This window comes from Podarcis liolepis (genome assembly GCF_965112155.1).
Source record: "Podarcis liolepis genome assembly, chromosome: 4".
NCBI classification, from domain to species: Eukaryota; Metazoa; Chordata; class Lepidosauria; order Squamata; family Lacertidae; genus Podarcis; species Podarcis liolepis.
Window position 1 is genome coordinate 28,791,330 of NC_139558.1, and position 22,287 is coordinate 28,813,616.

General features: G+C 42.9%; 1 protein-coding gene and 1 long non-coding RNA gene across 2 annotated transcripts in view; one reads left to right on the forward strand and one right to left on the reverse strand.

Moving 5' to 3' along the window:
• The window catches only part of GAS6 (growth arrest specific 6), a 47,326-nt gene that overhangs the window by 15,743 nt on the left and 9,296 nt on the right, over positions 1 to 22,287 (reverse strand). The window contains exons 3-7 of the mRNA XM_083501515.1: positions 13,833 to 13,857; positions 13,195 to 13,257; positions 5,677 to 5,799; positions 4,608 to 4,730; positions 1,970 to 2,095 (exon numbers count right to left, since the gene is read on the reverse strand). Coding sequence (XP_083357641.1) covers positions 1,970 to 2,095; positions 4,608 to 4,730; positions 5,677 to 5,799; positions 13,195 to 13,257; positions 13,833 to 13,857 — 460 coding nt within the window. The remainder of the gene's footprint in view (positions 1 to 1,969; positions 2,096 to 4,607; positions 4,731 to 5,676; positions 5,800 to 13,194; positions 13,258 to 13,832; positions 13,858 to 22,287) is intronic.
• Positions 3,735 to 4,269, forward strand: LOC310706222. Its single transcript, XR_014525768.1, has 2 exons — positions 3,735 to 4,048; positions 4,091 to 4,269. It is a non-coding gene; the product is annotated as an uncharacterized lncRNA (long non-coding RNA).

Genomic DNA, 22,287 nt, shown 5'->3' on the forward strand with positions numbered 1-22,287 from the left:
AATTTTGTTGACAGTTGTTCACCTGTTAGGGGTATGCCATTGTCATAAAAGTCCCTAATTCTATCTAATCTCACACTTCTCCAATGAATCGTTTGGTTGGGTCCTGCCTATATTGTAAAATTGTAGATGAAGCATAAAGGGATCAGAGGCGAGACTGGGGATACTAATTTTGAGATCCAGGAATGAATGCCACACTCCAAGATCAGTGCTAGAAAATGGTTAGTGAAAGCATAGAAAGCATGGCCAGGATGTTAATATGATTCAGTTTGTCCTATTCCATGTCTATCTACTGATCTCTGAAATTGTGTAGTACGTTTATGACATTATACAAAAGGGATTGCTTCATAATACCAAGTTCTCCCTAGTCACCCTAGTTCCACCCAAGTGGAAGGTGTTCCACTGAGATTGTTGAAATTTTTTTGGGCTAAAATTGGTTGTTAATTTTGTCTACCAGGGGAACCTTCCAAGACTCATTGTTGGTTATGTATTGGCATTCTGCAAGGGGAAGACTCAGGGACAGGAGGAGGGCAGGTGTGGAGGATTCCCTGGTCCTGAATGGGGTAACCGTGCCCCTGAAGGACCAGGTGCGCAGCCTGGGAATCATTTTGGACTCACAGCTGTCCATGGAGGCACAGGTTAAATCCATGTCCAGGGCAGCTGTGTACCAGCTCCATCTGGTACGTAGGCTGAGACCCTATCTGCCCGCGGACTGCCTCACCAGAGTGGTGCATGCTCTGGTTATCTCCCGCTTGGACTACTGCAATGCGCTCTACCTGGGGCTACCTTTGAAGGTGACCCGGAAACTACAACTAATCCAGAATGCAGCAGCCAGACTGGTGACTGGGAACGGGCGTCGAGACCATATAACACCGGTCTTGAAAGTCCTACATTGGCTCCCAGTACGTTTCCGAGCACAATTCAAAGTGTTGGTGCTGACCTTTAAAGCCCTAAACGGCCTCGGTCCAGTATATCTGAAGGAGCGTCTCCACCTCCATCATTCTACCCGGACACTGAGGTCCAGCACCGAGGGCCTTCTGGCGGTTCCCTCACTGCGAGAAGCCAAGTTACAGGGAACCAGGCAGAGGGCCTTCTCGGTAGTGGTGCCCTCCCTGTGGAACGCCCTCCCACCAGATGTCAAAGAGAACAACAACTACCAGACTTTTAGAAGACATCTGAAGGCAGCCCTGTTTAGGGAAGCTTTTAATGTTTGATGTATCACAGTATTTTAATATTCTTTTGGAAGCCGCCCAGAGTGCCTGGGGAAACCCAGCCAGATGGGCGGGGTATAAATAATAAATTATTATTATTATTATTATTATTATTATTATTATTATTATTACTACTGCATCTTTAGGGGTATTATGAGGCAACCTGTTTGCAGCATTATCAGCGCTGAATGGTCGCTATCCAAAGAAAACACCATGGCCACAATGTCTCAAGCAGGCTTAATTTAAGTAAACAAATGAGGCCAAAAATTTTGGTGATGCTAAAAAAAATATTCAAAAGATAGCAGCTCTCTAGAACAAGGGTTCCCAAACTGTAGTTCACAGACCACTAATTCATACAGGTGGTACACAGCACTGTCCACATTACATATTCACATGGATTTTAAACTGTATTTCAATTGTCTTTTGTTTCTTATATTGCATTTTATTATATTAGTTTGAATTCTTTGGAGTGCAAACTGTAATGTAAAAAATGCAACATATGAAATAAAAGAAGCAATACAAAGAGAATTAAAAATCATACCACATCTTGCACCCCACATTATGATTGCTACAAAGGGCAAAAAAAATCTTTAAGAGGTTCAACAAGACCACCAGAAATTTTCAAGTGGTCGAGGGTGAGGAAGAAATTTGGGAATCACTGCCCTAAAGACTTAAAAATAACTATGAAAGTGGGAGGACTTTATGACAGCAATCTATCAAGCCTCAGAATTATCTTTGTAGAATTAATTCCATCTACTAACCTTCACAAACCTTTCTGACATCATCATAAACATAGCCATCATCACAGACACATGAATAAGAGCTTATCACGTTTTTACACTGAGCTTCTCCACAGATGCCTGGTGATACTGTGCATTCATCTATATCTGAAAAGGAACAAAAATCAACAGCAATAATCAGAATGTCAACATTCTTTCAATGCCTATCGTTCCCAAGTTCCATCTTGGTCCAGAGTCAATCCTCATTCCATTGTTACAACTGAATAATAGAAGTAGGAAATGACTTCAGTCTTCCCAGAAACCAGAAGCTGCTGTTTTGTAAGCCGTATAGCACCTTGGGTAAAATGCTACCACATTATTGAGAGAGGAAACATCGGAAAAAATCACAGGAAAAATGTGACAGCAATATAAAGTAAGGTCAGAATTTGTGGGACAAAAAGGATCACAGAATTAGGAAATGACAAATTGTTTGTTTTGCTGAGGAAAAAATGAAAACATATTTTCAAAGCCTTTTCAATCCAGTAAAACACACACACACACACACACACACACACACACACACACGGGAGGATGCTTCTGCATGTGATTCTATTGCTGGAATCATGTGCACAGATCTTGAGTAGATTCATATCCAAATTCGCTATTGCATACTAATGTGAACGAGAACATGAAGCATATATGACCTTTGTTTGCACAGCAGGACATGAAAAATGATGTCACCTGCACTCCCTTCCACTCTCTTGGTCTGGATTTAAAAATGTGTGTTTAATAGAGCTGATCCTGGAACTGCAGACGTGAACTGCAACTCCCATCAGCCCCAGCTAGCATGCTCAATGGCCAGGGATGGTGGGAGTTGTAGTTTGGCAACATCTAGAAACCACCAAGTGAAACTTACGCTATAGGACAACCTTCCCTAACCTAGTACCTCCAGATATTTTGGGCTACAAATCCCAGTAGCTTGAGCCACCATGTCCAAGAGTCAGGGATGATGGGAATTGTAGATATATGTGTGCATGTGTGTGCTTATCCATCTGATAGGCACCAGGTTAGAACAGCTGCCAAAAGAGAATGGGTACAGGGCAGGGTTTTTCCCGTATGCAGACTACAACAGCATTACTCTGTTGAAAAGACAAGAAGTCTTACATAGTTTACTAAAAACATAGGCAGGAAAGAAACCCCCAGTCTTACAGCTACTTAGCCACTGTTAACTATTTCTTGAATAATTCTAAGGAAGATTCCCACCAAATATTGTTGAAATATTCATACATTTCCAAACTCAACTCTTATTTCATGAGCTAATGCAATGCAATATATAGAAAAACTAAGAAAATCTACACTTCACAAGGCACTATTTTTCAGAGTCAAAGGAGGCTGGTTAGCTGGGGCACTCTGGCACAACCCAACATGCAAATCCTTTGTGAATCACCACTTTGCTATGGTGCTGGACAGTTCTGTGGTATAACTACAGACATGCCTAGACATGCACACTTGGCTTTTCGTACTGGAATCTTAAGCCATAGTTGTAAGAAACTAAGGAGTATTAGCAACAGTTCAATTTAGCCGTCAGTGGCAACATGCTAATAAAGAGAACGGAGTGTCCTGTGGCACCAAGACTGGTAAATGTATTGTTGATTTGTCTTTCATGGATTAGAACCCATTTTATCAGATGCAAAAGAGTTCACTTGAACAGCTTGTGCAGAATAAAATTGTCTTAAAAAATTATTCAAAAGTTACAATGCAATACATTTTAAATCAATATACCCCCTCCCCTGTCTTATCTCATCACCTTCCCCCACTCCCCCTATTTTTGCTACGACAGGCCAACACGGCTATGCCTCTCAGGGGCAATCGTCATATAACGTTGATGTTATCGAGCTTTCACTCATTCCAATGGTGTTTGTGCAGTAGGCTTCTGGAAAAGCACTGGAGTCATGACTAACAACAAAATGAAACAATCATAGCCCCATAGTACATAAGGGTGTGGGGTGTTAGCATCCAAAAAGAACACCACATGTAAAGGGTTAATTGTAAGAGCTGTAGAACTCTGTGATGTCATACGCTCTGTGGCAGTTATGGCAGTTGGTTCAGTTATGGCAGTTGGTTCAGTTATGGCAGTTGGTTCAGTTATGGCAGTTGGTTCAGTTACGGCAGTCTTTAACTGTTACAGCAGCTATGCTATGTTGTGCTGCTTTCTGCCTCGGAGTAGAATAGTCTGTAACTGTTTATGCACCCTGTATTAGCAATTTAAGAAATATCCACCTGCACAGTATATTTAATTTGTATCTGCAACTACACTAAGTAAAAGTTATTTGTTCTTTAAACTTTAAGAGTCTTGTGCAGTTTTTACAGGAGGGAACAAATTAAAGGGTCAAACAACCCAGGGCTCTCTTCTGCAAAACTCTGCTAAATGTTCAATTCCCACAAAAGGGAGCTTAAATCGTTGGGGCAGTTTAGACGTAACCCATGCTTCCTCCTCTTCCGCTTGCTTCCTTGCTCCTGGCATTCCTCCTTTCCTGGTTTGATGCAAATCCTAGTTTGGCATTTCTTCTGAATCAGCAAACTATCAGTTTGCTTTAAATCAGCAAAGGAGTGAATGAACCAACACGCATGAAGAAGTTCGTGTAAGTGGTTTAAGCTTTACTCTGTACTCACATCTTACCTTTGCAACTTTTATTGTCATCCATGAGTTTAAACCCATTATTACAAGCACAGCGATAGCTGCCAAGTGTGTTGTAACAGATATGTCTACAGCCACCATTCTGCTCGGCACATTCGTTAATATCTGGAAATAAAGAAAGGATAAATATTGGGTGTATTCATTTCGGTGCTGCAAACGCAGTAGATGGCTGTTTTCAAACTTCACTGTCATGTGGGAAAGGGGGGTTTTCAGCAGAAAAGTTGGAGTGCATGAGAGGGGAGGGTAAACTTATCCCACCCCAGCTGTGGACACTCATCTCCGAAACTCACCCTGCACCATAGAAAAAAGCTTCCTTTTGGTGTCCATGAAAGGTTGTTTTCAAGCCCAATTCCTGTGCAGGGTATGGAGAAGCCACGGGGCTGCATCTGTCACATGGGAGATGGATTCACTACCCCTGATTTACAACGGCCAGCAACTCTCAAGGATTTCAGAGTGGAGTCTTTTCCACCACTACCTACAGATGCTAGTACATTTCCAAGCATGATTCAAAGTGTAGGGGCTGACCTTTAAAGCCCTAAACAGCTTTGGCCCAGTATACCTGAAGAAGCATTTCAACCCTCATCGTGCAGCCTGGAAACTGAGATTCAGCTCCGAGGGCCTTCTGGCAGTTCCCTTATTGTGAGAAGTGAGGTTACAGGGAACCTGGCAGAGGGCCTTCTTGGTAGTGGCACCTGCTCTGTGGAACGCCCTCCCACCAGATGCCAAGGAAATTAACAACTGTACCTTACTTTTAGAAGACATCTGAAGGCAGCCTTGTTTAGGGAAATTTTTAATGTTTGATGTTTTATTATGTTTGATGTTTTAATTTGCTGGAAGCTGCCCAGAGTGGGTGAGGCAACCCAGTCAGGTGGGTAGTATATAAATAAATTATTATTATTATTATTATTAATATTATTATTATTAGTAGTAGTAGTAGTATTGACCCTGGGAAGGTTTGCATGCAAAGCATCTGCACTGAGCCGCAACCATTCCCCATCTCATTATCCTCATCGTGAACACACAGCCACAAGCAGCACAGAACAAGACTTACCTTCATTGCATTTTTCTCCTTGCCAGCCTGGTCTGCAGCGGCAAAGGAATCCGCCTTTCAAGTCGTCACATGCTTTCGTACCGTCTTTATGACACGGACTAGGCAAACACTGATTTGGCAAATCTGGGGATGGAGGGAAGGGTTGAAAACACACCACATAAAACTTTTACCTTGGAATCAAATTATTTAAGACAATATTGCTATTACCATTCAAACAAATTCTGGAGGTGGCAAATGCATTGGTTGCCTCTATAAACAAAAACTGGTGGAGAAAGGAGGCAGTTATTAGCATTGTTTTGTAAAGAAAGATGGCAGCACTGCATTGCCACAAGACACTGTGTTTTAGACCAGAGGTTTTCAACCTTTTGGAGTCCACAGTTCATTTGACCAACTGAATACTTTCTGCAGCACCCCTGTGGGGCTCAGGAGCCCAGTTATGTCACCCCTTGCCTGCAGAGCTGGCAGCCTCTCAGCCTTTTTCAAATACCCTCCCTTGTGGAGGGTTTCCTCAGCCTCCTCTTCCCTCTCCTTGGGAGTCCTCTGGGCAGCCACCGCCACTGCCCCTGGTCTCTGAGCTGCCCTCCCTGCTCCAAAGAGAGCTGCCTCCTTACACTGCCTTACAGGGGCTGGGAAGAAGATGCCCCCAGCCCTAGTGGCCCATTGGAGAGTGGCCAAAGGTGAATGTGAGGCTAGTACCTTACTTTGAGAGGCAGCAGTGGGCACTGCTGGGCCTGCATGGTGAAAAGGCTCCCATTCAGGACTGGGCACTCAGCTCCCTGACAGGCATTGCACACAGCAAGCACAAGAAAGGCCCGCACAGTGCCTGCCTGCCTGGCCTCCTACTTGTCTGTCCGTTCCCAAAAGCAAAGGCTGGCAGACTAGCTGGTTCGGCTCCCTCACCCACTTGCTTGCTTACTCCCAAGGCCACCTCAGCCCCTAACAACCAGCACCCCCCTGGCCAGTCCCAGAGGCACCATTTGCTTGGGAAGCTTGAAGCCAGGGCAGCTGCAACAAACAACTGTGCAAGCCTTTAGGAGGCAGAGATGCGAGAGGGCATCAAAGGAGGGAGGGAAGGAAAGAGGGAAAGAGGCGAGAGTTGCCCATGGCACCCCTAACCATCCTTCAAGGCACCCCAGGGTGCCATGGCACACTGGTTGAAAACCACTGTTCTAGGCAATTTGCTCAATTAGAGAAAGGTTATTACACTTGCCAAGCTAAATGAATTATTGTCCTGGAGAGCTCACTCTTTAAAGAAAAAAATGTGGGAACCATTTACTTTGCCCATTCTGACTTGAAGTCATCATTCTGGAAGAAAAAACATTAATTGCAATAATGGTATACAATTTATTAATAATAATTATATATGTTATGTCCTAAGCCTAACAAGACAGTTCTTCAGGAATTCTTCTTCTGGAGATAGGAACTTATCTTGAATTGAAGCAGAATGTTCTCTTGTAAGAAAGGGAGGAAAGAACGCTTAATTCTTAAGGAGTGGCATGTGACTATCCTCTGCCAAAGGGAAGCATACCTATAAAATTCGCTAAAATCTTGAAAGCCATAAACTGTACTGTTTGAAAACGTCTCTACAATAAGACTGTTAAACACTAAAACAAAAGAAGCCTTACTGAAAGGCAAAGACAATCCCCATCACAAAGTTTTCCAAGTATGTAATAGTAAGCAAGACCTTGAAGAAAGATATAGTTGGAGGCAGGATACAGGAGCACTCCCAAACCACACATTTGAGCTTTCTCTAATGAAGCCTTCGTGAATTATCACAGTCTCTCTAATCAGTGGAATGCAACTCGGCAGCCACAGGTCTGCACTGTAATGCAGCAAATACCTGTATCATCAAGATGCAGACAAGACAGTAGAGCAGTGACGTAACATGGTATTCAAATATTTCAGGTGAAATGTTGCTAATAGTGCTTACTTGTCTAAACCATTTGAGATATTCACAAAGTCATATTGAAAACAGCCAATGCAGCAAAACAGATCCCACAGAAGCACACAAAAATCCTTTGGCTGCAGTAAAATTAAACCAAGCTAAGCTGCCACCTCCACTTTGCCAAGTCAGTACTCATTTGAAGAGTATTATGTTGTTTCCTGTTCAGTTGCACTTTACTTTCCTCTTAAAGTAAGTATCCCACATAAATCAGAAAGCCAGGAGTTCTATACTATTCTAACTTCTATGTATCTCTATAGCACAGGCATAGCAAGGAACCCTAACTTTTCCTCTTGACTAATTATCATGCCTACCACCTCCCATAATTCATTTCAGGCATAAATCTTACCATGGGTGAGATCTGTGTGTCAGCTATGCCAGTGTTAAGAACAATAGTAGCAAAGGACAAGGGATTCTAATCATCCTTTTACTATGATGCCCACGCCAGTCCTCAGTCTGTCTCTTTTCCTTGTATAAATCTGTTAGCCAAGAATGCATGCTGCGAGGTTTCTTGTTTGTACCCAGTGAACTCAATATGTTGCCTTAGGCAGGCTTGCTATCTCTCAGGCACAGCATAAGCATTTCTAAGTAAGAGGTTCCCTGCCAGGATCTGAGAGACAACAGATTGCCTTAGGCAACTTAGCGAGTTCATAGCTTTACATACCCAACTTTACAGGTGGTTGTTGTTAAGATAAATGTTATGTGAAGCATTTTTCATGCACAGGAGAAACACTGCATCTGTTCTATTCTTCTTCCCTCTTGCTCAGCAGATGGCATTCTTTAAACCATGCTTTCCATTGCTCGGTCACCACTCCCATTCTTAGCCTCATTTCCAAACAATATATGCCTCTGTTGTTGTCCTCTGAACAGAGACATTTTGCACATGGGCAGTGTTCGAAACTCCCATTGTTCTAGGTGCATTTTGCGACAAGGATTTCTGAGCTCTTGGTGCAGTACTGCACCTAAGATTTCAGATTAAAACTCCAGAGTGGAAGGAAGGGAGGACCTTTTTCTGCCTCCCCACTTCCAGCTACTTTCTGAAGACTAGAAGAGACCCTCTGAAGAATATTAGGGGGGTGGGCAGGGAAAGGACTAGACCATGTGGTAAATGAACATAATATTTTCGCTGCAGTTCATTCATTTTCAGCTTTGTATTCTTGTTATAAAAACCCCCGCGCCTAGACAATCCGTTGCTGCACCCAAAAACTAGGTTTAAGGTGCCATTTAGCTCCTAGCTTTCATATCTCAGCTTCTAACAGTGCACATAACTAGTCAAAAAGTTAGCATGTTACAGGCCTTCCATATGCAATCATCTCACCTTTCTCTCACCTTCCAAAGGATTTCTTTGCACAATGCTTTGGATATCTTTGGTTTCACTGCTTCACTCTTACTTTCTTTCAACGGTGAAGGTGACCACCATACGAAGAGAGCTCACTCTCATTATCCCAGTCTCTCCAGCAATGTGTTTAATGTCCTTAGTACACACATGCAAAAAACTTCTGGTAGTGCTAACTAGGGCTGGGCGATGTTGGGTTTTCAACATCACAGTGTATCACCACTCAAACATCGCGGTTTGGTGAAATACCACGATATTGAAAAAGGCTGCACTGGCTTTTGGTTTCACCCCAGCGCCTCACGGTCTGTGGCCAATACGGCTGGCTCCAGCCTGCTGCTCAGCCAGGTGGAAAGGCTCCTGGCCCCAGCTAAGCAAGCCCTGAGGCCCCATGGCCAGGCTCCGCTGTGGGGCAGGAGAGCTCCTGCCCCCAATGGAGCCAGCCCTGAGCCCCCTGCCACTTGTGGTGGAGCAGCAAGGACCTTGGGACTCCCTGGCCAAGCTCCCTCTGCCTTCACTGGCATGGGGGGCGGGAAAGCTATCTTGCCCGCTTGCTCCCCACTCCCCGAAGATGGACCAAGCGGCAGTAGCCAAGCACCTCGATGATTCAGCTTGATTCTCACTCTGCCAGGGAAGAATATGATGGCATATCGCTGGTGAAAGCGCCGCTGCTCGAGTTCCTCTGCCTCCATCTCTCAGATAGTTTGTTTCTCCCTCAGTGCGCTGGAGGCAAAGGGACTCAAGAGCGGTGACAGTTTCACCAGCGATATACTGCTGAGTGAAGCTGTCATTGCGGTCTGCCCCCACATACCAGTCCTGGGCAATATATCAATAAACATCAATATACCAATATATCACCCAGGCCTAGCGCTAACCACACCTTGAAATACTATGAAAGAATATTGGACCCTAGTACCAGCAATGGACAGTGGGGTCATGTTGCTTTCCTGATCTCTGCTGCTGTGGTATATCACAATGGAAAGGCGGGAGGAGCAAGGCAACAGTGAGGTCAGTGCAGTGCAAACATGCCAGGACTCTATCCAGCGCATTTGCACTGCACTGACCTCACTGCCACCTCATTGTTCCCCATCCCAATATACAGAAATGCCCTGAACTGCAGGACGGCTCGTGGGAGCGTTTGGGTGCAGGGATACTAAAAAGGATGTCAAAAACATCAGAGTGATCAGGTTCTAGTGCTTTATTAGGAGAAAGGTGTAGACTTACAGCAAATCAGCCTGCCAAGTCTCCCAGCCTTTACAAACACGGGGCGGATACTGCAGCAAGGAGATGGCTTGCCCACACCCAAGCAAATGTTCATACATTCTTTATACACAAAGCAGCATGTGTCACTTTGGCCAGGACTCCCCATCACTTCACCTGGCCTGATAAGAGCATAGGTGGCAAAGAGAGCCACATCTTACAGATAGCTCTCCTTTCTGGGCTCAGAGCCCAGCACCCCAAGCCCACAGATAAGGATAACATCAAAGCAAGCCAATTAGCTCATATCAAAGCAAGTGAATATAAGCATATATGACCTCATGGTTACAACTACTACCAGTTAATTGTGGGGTTATCTTGACTACCAAGATGGCACTAGCGGAGCTTCCGCAGCAGTTCACCATTGGCTCAATACAAGCAGCAATTGCGTCAGGCAAATGGCGCAGCCCCCACCATGCCATCTGCCTAGCACACAAATAATTTGTTGATTTCTTTCATCGCAATAGAAAAACAGAACCTTGTGTGTTCTATTTTTCCTTCCCATCTGAAGTATTAAGATGTATATATTTACAATGCTTGCCAACCTCTTCAATTAGAGCCAGGCACTCTGTCCCCCTAAGCACGTTATACTGTCTAGCAAAAAAAATTTACAGGTTGTAAAGATGGACAACAGTAGAAAACTGTGTCAGGAACCAAAAAGTCATATTGAAAAATACAACTTTCAAGTCGTCTGGCCCCAAAATGGCAACTAGGCATTACGTTTTGGTGACTGTAACCCTGGTTAAAGGAGCCATTTGGCACCTAGCTTATATATCTGAGTTTCTAACACTAACAAGGAGGTATGGTATGATTGTGATGGTATTTTTTTTAATGTAGAAGCTAACCACTTCTCATCACCTCCTCTTACTGTCCTCTCAGGCCCAAAAGCCCACCTGGCCACACATACAGTCTGGTTTCAGCTAGGCATAACAGTCCAAGTCAACTCAGCTCTGCATCTGCTGTATTACTCATCTACACTCTCCCCCTGGGCCCAATCCATGGTGGTAGATGGCAGTGGCAATGAATGGAGGAAGAGCTGTCACTGCTGCAGATACTAAATGGTGACTACACAAAAACCTGCAGCTGGAACTTAGTAGCACAACCACACGACTGAGCACTGATAGCAGAGCAGCTCTAAAATCACTGCAAAAATGGTTATTCTGCATTGAATAAAAAGGGTTTTGTAGGCAGCAATTGCTAAGATTTTGTATATTAATCCCAGAATTAAGTTACAGCCACATCTGTTAACTTTTAGGTGAATCTTTCACAATGTTAATGGGTTCTGATCTTGAAAGATAAAGTGAAGCGTAGGCTGCATGTCATTTAGTGAAAGACTCCCTACATTTGACAGGATTACATGGCCTGTTTGACCAGATTGTAATAAGACACTTAGGCTACATTTCTATATATCAGGGGTAGAAAACTTGTGCCCTACAGGCTGGTTCTGGCCTCCCAATATCCACAGAAATTTGGCATTTTATTTATTTATTTATTTTTGTATATTAACAACTTTATTTAAGTACATTGGGATTTTGCGTGGATGCCCTCCACTGTGATGCTGGAGGGCCCAGCAGCACTCCAATAATCAGAAGCCTCTCCCTCAATTTACCTTGCAGTGGTGCCTCAACTCCATCCAGTGTAATGCCATTGCAAGGAAGTCAGTGAGTCCCTTCTTGTTTCTTAAGCCCGAAGACCTTCTTGCAATGGTGTTACACTGGATGGAGACTAGGCACCGTTGCAAGGTAAGATGATATTTGAATCACTATGGACTCCATTCAGCAAAACAGTTCTGCTATAGTGCAAGCACTCTTGGCTGCACCATTGAACTTTCGCTTGTTGTCCTCCTCAGGTCCAATGCTAAACTGTGCTGAACTGAAAAATCAGAACTTAGAGGTTACCTAATAGTTCCTCATACTTGGACCACAGAAGAATGGAGGAAGGAGATGGAGAGAGGGGTTTTTTTGGGAGGTGGGAGGCAGGTTAGACTTATTCCTGTCACCTATGGCACAGTGTGGAATTTTGAAGCGCATGAACTTATCTTGACAGTCCCCATAGTAACCTCCCCAAAGAGACCTACACAGATAGGTCTCTTGATCCATTCTATCTATATACTACAAAGCAGCAAAACATGGTTTTATACCCAACTGTTATAGAAAGGTAAAAAAAAGGTAAAGGACCCCTGGATGGTTAAGTCCAGTAAAAGGCAACTATGGGATTGTGGCGCTCATCTCGCTTCAGGCCAAGGGAGCTGGTGTTTTTCCACAGACAGATTTCTGGGTCATGTGGCCAGCATGACTAAACCACTACTGGTGCAACAGAACACCGTGATGAGTGCCAAAGCGCATGGAAACACCGTTTACTTTCCCGCCACAGCGGCACCTATTTATCTACTTGCACTGGCATGCTTTTGAACTGCTAGGTTGGCAGAAGCTGGGACAGAGCAATGGGAGCTCACTCCGTCATGGGGATTCGAACCGCCGACTTTCCAATCAGCAAGCCCAAGAGAGGCTCAGTGGTTTAGACCACAGCGCCACCCGCATTATAGCAAAGCGAGCTGGCAAAAGTTGGTGCAGTGATTAGCATGCTGCGAAAATTTTTGTTCACTGGGTAATACTGGGCCAGCTGATCCTAGCCTATCTCACAAAGGGATCACATGCAGAGAAGAGCCGTCGTCGAATCCTGGCAGATCTTACACAAGTGATGAAGCTTGCTCCAGCAGATGATGCCATCACTAATGACAAAAAAGTACCAGAGCTTCACTCTTCCATGTTCCTTCTCCACTATATCGTTGCCCACCATAACCATATTTTATTATGAAATCCAAATACTGGCAATATTTTATCCAATGGAGCAATGTAGAATTCTGATGGGAAGAATTATAAGGAGCACTGGGCAATATTCACATGGACTTCACTTGCTCTTCACCTAATCCGACATCAACAATACTGTATTCCTTTAGTAACATAGAAATATGAAAAATACTTACTATGCACACATGTGTGGAAATTTGGATTTCTTGTATATGGTGACCCATACCTCTTAATACATCCTGAAGAACAAAAACAAACATTATCGTTAAGCAAGTTGGCATATTAACTAACTTCTAATTTCCTGGTATTCTATGCAGCATGTCTGCTTGTTTGTTCTGTTTAGACTACAACTGCCTTATTAGAAAAAACACAATTTAAATGCTATAAACGTTATTAATTTTGTCAAAATATATTGTTGCTTTGAAATGCAGATGTCGCAATGGTGCTAAAGTTTATTAGGACCTGTGATTAATCTAGTTTGAGGGGAGGGGGAATCTGAAGAATTTACTCAAGACAAAATATAGTTTCCTCAAGATTCTAGTGTTTATATGTTCCACACAAATTTAATAGGGTAATAGTCAGATTTTGAAGGCTCACAATTCTCTGAATAATAGCCAGTCATTATAACTGTATAACTTTGTAATTGTATGCAAATAAAATGTGCCTCTTTTTGAAAAAGAAGAATCAGCAACTTGATCTCTTTTAAGATAAAGAGATGTGCTCTGTTACACAGCACATTTTGGGGCAGATATTAACTGTGCATAGAAAGTGACAACAAAATAGTACGAAGCAAAGGGTTATCACTGCAACTCACCCAAATATCCCGGGTAAAAATAATCCTGTTGGAAAAAGAGAAGGGGGAGGGGGAGCACACAATTATTAGATTTGGTCTAATAATATCTGAAGAAGTGTGCATGCACACGAAAGCTCATACCAAGAACTAACTTAGTTGGTCTTTAAGGTGCTACTGGAAGGAATTTTTTTATTTAGATTTGGTCTACAATTGAATTCATATTAAAATAAGCTCCTGACAGTTTGATAGCTGAGCAATGTGGTCTTAATGGAGGTCATAAGGTATGTGCTTTGCAACATTTTTAGATCAGCAGAAGCAAGATTTTCCCAGAAGCCACCATGTCTTCTTGTTTCTCCAGCAGCTGCCTCAAACCACCTGATGGGCAGGTAGGCTGGCTGGTAACCCTGCCATTTTGGGTGGCTTACCCATTAGCAGATCTGCTGGCTCAGAGGGTTCCAGCTGCCCACTTCAAAACTGAATCTTTCCCAGCAGCTCTTGCAAACTTGCTTCAAGAGCCAAATTCTCCTTCAACACTTAAAATGTAGCTCTCCCAAGCAGTGGTGTTGTGAAGAAGGAACAAGGGAAAATACAGTTCCAGGTCTTTTTCCACAGAAGGAGCGATGGCATTTATTTTTGAGAGCACCACAGCAATATACCTGAGAGAGGAGCAACCCTCTTTGCCCTCATAACAACCCTATGGGGTAGGGTTCAACATCCTAACACCTTTGCCAGTTTATTCTACAATAGTCAGCCTGTCCTAATGATTTGGGTATCATACTATGTGCTGCAGTGCTTCTCTTGAGTGGCAAGTATATATGTTTATATATAGATATGGATCAGGCTTCCTCAACCTCGGCCCTCCAGATGTTTTTGGCCCACAGCTCTCATGATCCCTAGCTAGCAGAACCAGTGGTCAGGGATGATGGGAAATGTAGTCTCAAAACATTTGGAGGGCTGAGGTTGAGAAAGCCTGATATAGACATAGACACACACACACACACACACACACACATACACACACACACACACACAGCTGCTTGCATTCTTGTTCACTTCTGTTGAGCATGGCTATGAGCTCGCCTTGGGAACATGGCTATGGGGACTGTCAGTATGCTATTCTGCACTTAAAATTACCACTACACCACTGAGCCCCAGCTCCACAACACAAATCTACCAGATGGGGAAGGCACGATTTCAATTAAGAGGCAGGAACTCTCCCCGCCAACAAATCTGAACATCACAAGAAAAGTGAGCCCTTCTTTTTAAAAAGACAATTAAAAACCTTGCAACAAACAACCATACAAAAATACCAAGAAAACAATGGTAATAAAAAATCAGTTGCATAGAACAATGAACTTTAAGTGTTAGGCAGTGATGGTGGTGTATTCACAGAATCATGTCGCATTGGAAGGAACCATGAGAGGCATCTAGTCCAACCCCTGCAATGCTGGAATCTTTCATCCAACATGGGGCTCAAACCCCAAGCCTAAGGTGCTCTACTGAATAGTTACACTATAAGGGCTGAAATTTTATTGCAGTCATTTCAAGCAGGTGTCTCCAAAGCCTTCCATGATCCCCCAATTGGATGTATGAAATAAAGCTATGCTATGTACCATAAAACAAGCCAAAGCTTGTTAGTTCTCTGGACCCTTTCAGTTTGTACAACAGCTCTTTAACTGAAGCAAGTGTTGAAACCCATTCACACCAGGTTTTTAGTGACAATCTTTTCAAATCCCTCCAAACACTTAGTAATTTCCAGTGTCTCCGTCACCAGGAGATACGGTTCTTATTTTGCAAGTTCTCAATTATTCCCTCAAAGACACCCAATTAATCTACAGGTGAAACAACTACTACTACTGCCTGCCTATACAGTGGTACCTGGGGTTACAGACGCTTCAGGTTACATACAGTTCAGGTTACAGACTCCGCTAACCCAGAAATAGTACCTCGGGTTAAGAACTTTGCTTCAGGATGAGAACAGAAATCGTGCTCCGGCGGTGCAGCGTCAGCAGGAGGCCCCATTAGCTAAAGTGGTGCTTCAGGTTGAGAACAGTTTCAGGTTGAGAACGGACCTCTGGAACGAATTAAGTACTTAACCTGAGGTACCACTGTATCAAACTTTGGAGTGCAGCATCAAACATAGACTTCCAATCAAGGCTTGTAACACTATAAACTGTTCTCATGATATATTCCAGGAAAAGAGGCTGGTGCAAAAACCAGTGCACCTTAAGAGGAGCTGAGTCAAAGGTCAAGTAAGTAGCAACTGGCCTAGCTTTTAAAGGAATTTAAATCTGGAAACAGTTACTGCACCCTGACAGATACTTGAAGCTCATTTTAGCTTTCTCCTCTCATTTCCAATAGACGGGAGAGATTAAGAGGATGAGACCAGAATCGAAACAGTTGCAACAGCCATATGCAGTGCTTTTCCTAGTGTATGACACCAAAAGCAAACAAAATGATCGTAGAATCAGTTGGAAGGGACCTTGAGGATCCCCGCAATGCAGGAATCCTGTCCACAGTCATCCTTGGGTGGGCTTGAACCACCAACCCTCTGGTTAACAGTAAGACACGCTGTCCCACTGCACCACAGAAATAAAATGATATGCTTGAGACTTTTAGCTCCCAGTGGATATTAAGCATCTGCTGTGGGGCATGAGGAGGAATTCAAGGAAGAGAATGGAAGATTTTTGCATAGATAAAAGCGCATGGTAGTTAGGAAGGAGTGATGAATAACAAACAAGAGTGCCAAAAGTGCAGTGTTGCACAAATGTAATACTTCTACAGAGTTATGGAGGCTGGGGAGGGCTTTTAAGGCCAAGATAATGAAAGAATACACCAAGATGCCCAGAACAAAATTCTAAACTATTGGTACTTATGTTTCTGATGCTTGAATATTTCTAATTTCGTTAAGCAGCTTAAACTTCCATCCACAGCCCATTTAATCCAGAACTGTTCTATGGGAGAGAGTCAAATGGGCTGCTCAGAAGGCATTCATCTGTGACTTTAAATATCTGCAAAGCCCAAAGAGTTTCGTTTACTCTTGAGAAAAACAAAAAACGAGAACAAAAGCTGAGCTGGAAATAGCCTTTTCCTGCACATGACTTTTCTATTTATTCGGGCTTCCGAAACTCTGTAGATTGGTATTTCTGCTCAGCTTATACCAAAAGGATTAATCTGACAGGAAGAGCAAATTGCATCCTATAGAGGAAAAAGTCAGCTGAGGTTAAGGTGGCGGCATCATTCAGAAAACAAAGGTGAGCTTGCCCCATACAGGCACCAGAATATTTTTTCTAATGTCTGGAATGAGAGCGTGCGCCAACATTTAGAAGAAATGCTATGGCTTAAAACTTGAAAAGTATTATACATCTTTTTCTGGCCCAAGTCCTTAGAAGCAGTCACTTTAAATAGAACTCTATTTCCATCTTTGTACAGTGATGATCTCAAAATAACAAAAACAACAACTAATAGAATCACATTACAGTGGTAAATCGGGTTACAGACGCTTCAGGTTACAGATGCTTCAGGTTACAGACTCCACTAACCCAGAAAGAGTACCTCGGGTTAAGAACTTTGCTTCAGGATGAGAACAGAAATCGCACGGGGGTGGCACAGCAGCAGTGGGAGGCCCCATCAGGTTAAGAACGGACCTCCAGAACGAATTAAGTTCTTAACCCGAGGTACCACTGTAATAAATATCAAACCACACTCTACATAAAACATGAAGACTGATTTTTAAAATGTTTTGAAAAAGGTGGCGCCTCCCAGCTTCAAACTCCTGATAAACAATCAGCTACATCAGGTTCATTTACCACAGCATGAGTTGCACAATTTTTATGGCTTGGGCACTGGTTTATGGCTTGGAGTTGCCCTGAAACTGAACCAGTGGCGTAGCGTGGGTTGTCAGCACCCGGGGCAAGGCAAGTAATTTGCGCCCCCTAACCCGTGGATTTGCGCCCCCTAACCCTAACCCCCAGATGTTGCGCCCGGTGCGGCCGGCCCCCCCTGCACCCCCCACGCTACGCTACTGAACTGAACCAGTTTCTGAAGACCAAAACCAGAAGTTATGCACAGAAGCCTGTAACTAGTCTCCGTTTTTTTAAAATGAAAAGCAGCCTTAGAAGGTTGTGAGCTTACGGAGCAGATGGGGGCTGGGGGGGTGTTTGCTGAACTCTTCTTCTGTCAGCTGTTTTCCCAGTCAAAATTGCTCTCCAATTTGCTTTCCTACTATGGGGGTTGATAGAATGCAACTAAACAATTCTGTCACATCATGCTTCCTTGCAATTTACTGAAACACCCATTAATAATAAAAAAGCATTTGCTGGTCCAGTGTATAAAAGCCAGTTTTCTGGCATTTCTTCATCACACTGCAGTGTGACAAAAATTTACCAGTTCCTCAGTTCAGGTGAGATGTATGCATCACCTGCAGTTGCTCATACATGAGTAGACTTAAACCTTTAGCCAATCCCAGGAGGTGAGCTGACATAGAGAGGGAGAGGGAAAGAAGTGGAAAAGAGCTAGAGTTTTGCCCACCCAATGAAGTTGTTGTGCATTTAAATCATAATGCCATTTAGGGGGGCACTTCAGGATCCTTATTGTACTAATGAAAACTGTTCCGCCCATATTTGGACCTGGCTGAACTGCAGCCAAGTCCAAAACAGGGGGGGGGGGTCTGCTGTCATTGGGCAAATACGGTGGTGGGACTTGAGGTCTCAAATTTCAGTTGCATTCTGTGAAACACCAAAATTTGGTGCCCCCACCCCGATTCTCGTGCTCCATTATAAATAGTTGTGGCATCCCTTGCGGAACCTCCGAAATGTTCCATTAGACGCATTTCAGCATTCAAGGATAATCAGTGTAAAGTCATGGATCCACACAGGAACGTTTTAGTAAAATCCTCCAAGGAAATGCAATGCTAAAATCTTCAGGAGAATTTTTTTTACCAGATTTGAAAGATTTATACCATTTAAATCAAAATAGTAACTGTTGTTAGGATGGCTAGACTTAGGTTGCATTTCCAATGATATTTATGTCTAGACGACTTAAGTTCACCAACATAAACCAAAGACATTTTATATTCTCTTAATCCTCCATTCCCTCACCACGATTACATTCTTTCCTCATTCTCTAATGTATTAATAAACATTTAGATAGCCATTTATATCTTTATATCTAAATATTTCCATTATTAGAAGTGGTCTCATTATTGTGGCTGCCAAACTTCCTTTGTAGAAAAGAAGAGTAACTGCTACTATATTTATCATTTGGTAAGCAGTGCATTATTAGGAACCCGCTACAAAAAATAATAACAAACTTTAAAAAAACAAACCCTGCACAAAATGCAGTTGCAATGTTTGGATGATCCTTGGCCAATGAAGTCCTGCTTGCACATTCAAGCAACATTTGCCACAACCATCACCACACCATTGCCCTGAATCTCCCACATTGAATGGGACAGTATGAAGGGGGATTCCCAGCGCATTTGGGAAGCCGGATATTGCTGGGTACCCAACAGTGTTCAGGGGAAGCCTCCTTCAAACCTTCCCTTCTCAAAGCATGAAGGTCCCCACCGGGAATGGAGTCATCTTCGCTGCCTTCTTCGCGTATTCACTTTGGACACCTGAAGAGAGCTATAGTGGTCCTAAGATGAACCCAGCCAAAGTCAAGCATGCAAGCCCCATGGATTTCAATGTGAAACGCTAAAGCATATCTTCAGCTTTCTCCTTTAATATCACGGCTTTAAAATGCTTCGTTTTGATTGGATCATGGCCACAGACATCTTACACAGTTCATCTGGCCCTGGAGACTTGAATACATCTAAACTAGCCAAGTATTCTTGTACTATCTCCTTAGTTATCCTTCCACTCTTGGAAGCAAGCACCCTCATTTACATGTACATGCGCCTCATTTGCCTCCCCCTCACTGGATTGCTACTAGACACTAATGCGTGAAATGCCTCTTACATGTACATGCGTGAAATGCATCTGCACTGGAACTGACAATAAAGGAATTCTGTTGGTGTTGGTAGATCTAGTAGCTCATTCACAAATTGATTATTACCAAGTTACTGCCTCATGCTAAACTATGGTTTAGTAAGACATAAGCAAACCTAGCCTCTTCCCAGTTCTCCCTTGCCCTTTTTTCCTCCCAGGCAACCAGTACGAGGAGTCTGAATGTTTTTGGTTTTGTTGACCCATGGTTTGTTATATCATCCAGATCAATAAACTGTGGTTAATTTCAGAAAGCCAGAATCAAACCAGAGTTACTGGAACTGGTTTTGTGAAATAACCATAGTTAAGGTTAACCATAGTTCCAGGCCCAGACAACACACTAAACTGTGGTTAAAAAAAAAGGAGAAGGCAAAACTTCCAAACTCCTCCCATTGTAAGGGAATAGAAGAGGGAGTTTGTGTGAGCCCAGGAGGAGGATACACTCATTGTTATCACAATAAACTAGTGTGATTTCTTTTGTTCTGGTTGTTATTATGTATTTGTGTTTTGATCTTGTATTTTTATGTTGTGAGCTGCCCTGAGAGCTATGGATGAAGAGTGGTATACAATTTTAATAACAAACAGATTTGTGTGATGTCCAAACTTAGCCATATACAGTCATAACTCGTGTTGCGTTAGGTTCATGTTGCATCTTTTCTGCTTGCAAATGTGGCAAACCCAGAATTGTATACTTCCAGGTTTTGACCCATGAGCAGAAGCACATGCACAGAAGTTCTCTATCGCACTCCGTGCTTGCGCAGAAGTGCTGCTCTAGTTGTGGACTTTTCGGGGTGTGGACGGCACCCTGGAATGGATCGTGTCCACAACTAGAGGTACCACTGTACAGTGGTACCTTGGTTTACAAACTTAATCCATTCCTGAAGTCCATTCTTAAACCAAAGTGTTTTTAAACCAAGGCATGCTTTCCCATAGAAGCGAGGGACTCAGTTTACAAATGGAACACACTCAACAGGAAGCGAAACATGTTCTTATTCCAAGGCAAAGTTCACAAACCAAAACACCTACTTCCGGGTTTGCAGCGTTCTTAATCCAAGTTGTTTATAAACTAAGCTGTTCTTAAACCAAGGTACCACTGTACATCCAAGTGTGATCCAGGTCTTAGCTTACCACATTCATTTTTCTTGCCCTTTTAATTACAGTGGCTTGTAACCAACTAACTTCTACTCAGAGTAAACCCATCTGAAATTAATGGACACAAGTTAGATATGTCTATTAACTTCATCAAGTGCTCTCCAACTAGCACTGGATATAATCCAATGAGAAATAATAGCAAAATCAAGTAAGTTGCTCAAAACTCCAGCCTTTTTTGTCCACTATTTTTGTTTTTTCACAAATCCTTGATAAAACTCAAAGTGTGTAGGGAGAACGATGACACCTCTCATAATTAAAACAAGGAATTACTTGACTAGAGCTGTCATGCCTTGTCTAGGCTGAAATTGCCTTTCCTGTTATGTAAAACTGCTTTATCCTAGGCGTTACAAGGCCTACAAATATAGTAAAATAAAATAATACACAATACTGTAACTTATAATTCTGAGATCGGCCTTGTATCCTCTCCACTGAATAACAGATTTCTACCCTTCCTCCTCAAAGAGTGCTTTAAAGCATCTTACAAAATTTAAAACTAATATATAAAAGGATAAAACCATGCAAACAATTGCAGCATTACAATAAAAAGCAGTTAAAGATTAAACAGCAGTGAACATAAACAAGAAAAACCTATAAAAGCAGAACTTCTCCAAAGCTAGTTTGAAAATATTTGTCTTTCACCTTTTGTTCTGCTTCACCAAATGATGCCATGTTTATATGTGGCTCTCTATTCCTGGAATATTACCAGAGAGCTTCCCCCTTCCCATCTACCTACTCAGCAGCCTTTGGTATAGTGGAACAGGTCTCTCAACATGTGGCAAGCCTATTCTATACATGACTGACAATTCATGCTTATCTTTGATAGTCAGATTTTCAGTTTCACTGTCAGCATGTGCGCGTGTGTGCGCACACACACACAAAATCCAGAATTGGAAGCACATTCTTAATCCTGTCTGGTACTAAATGTTGTTCCTACTAATACTAGACATCTGTTCAAGAGAAAATGTAGTTGAGAATCACAGTGCCAAATATGCAATCACATCTAAAATGAACATAGAGCTGGTTGGCTGAGCTCGGAGGACCCTTGTTCGAATCGTATGCCTATTATAGCCTCAATTAGTGGGAATTCTGGACTCTGAATTAAGAGATCTAAGCTTAGGTTTCAATGAAATATGAAATCCTTTCTATGAGAGGGACTGTAGCTAAGTGGCAGCACACACGCTTTGCTCTTAAGTCTGGCCTGCTGTAAGGCAGCTTCCTATACAGTGGTACCTCGGGTTACATACGCTTCAGGTTACAGACTCCGCTAACCCAGAAATATTACCTCGGGTTAAGAACTTTGCTTCAGGATGAGAACAGAAATTGTGCTCCAGTGGCGC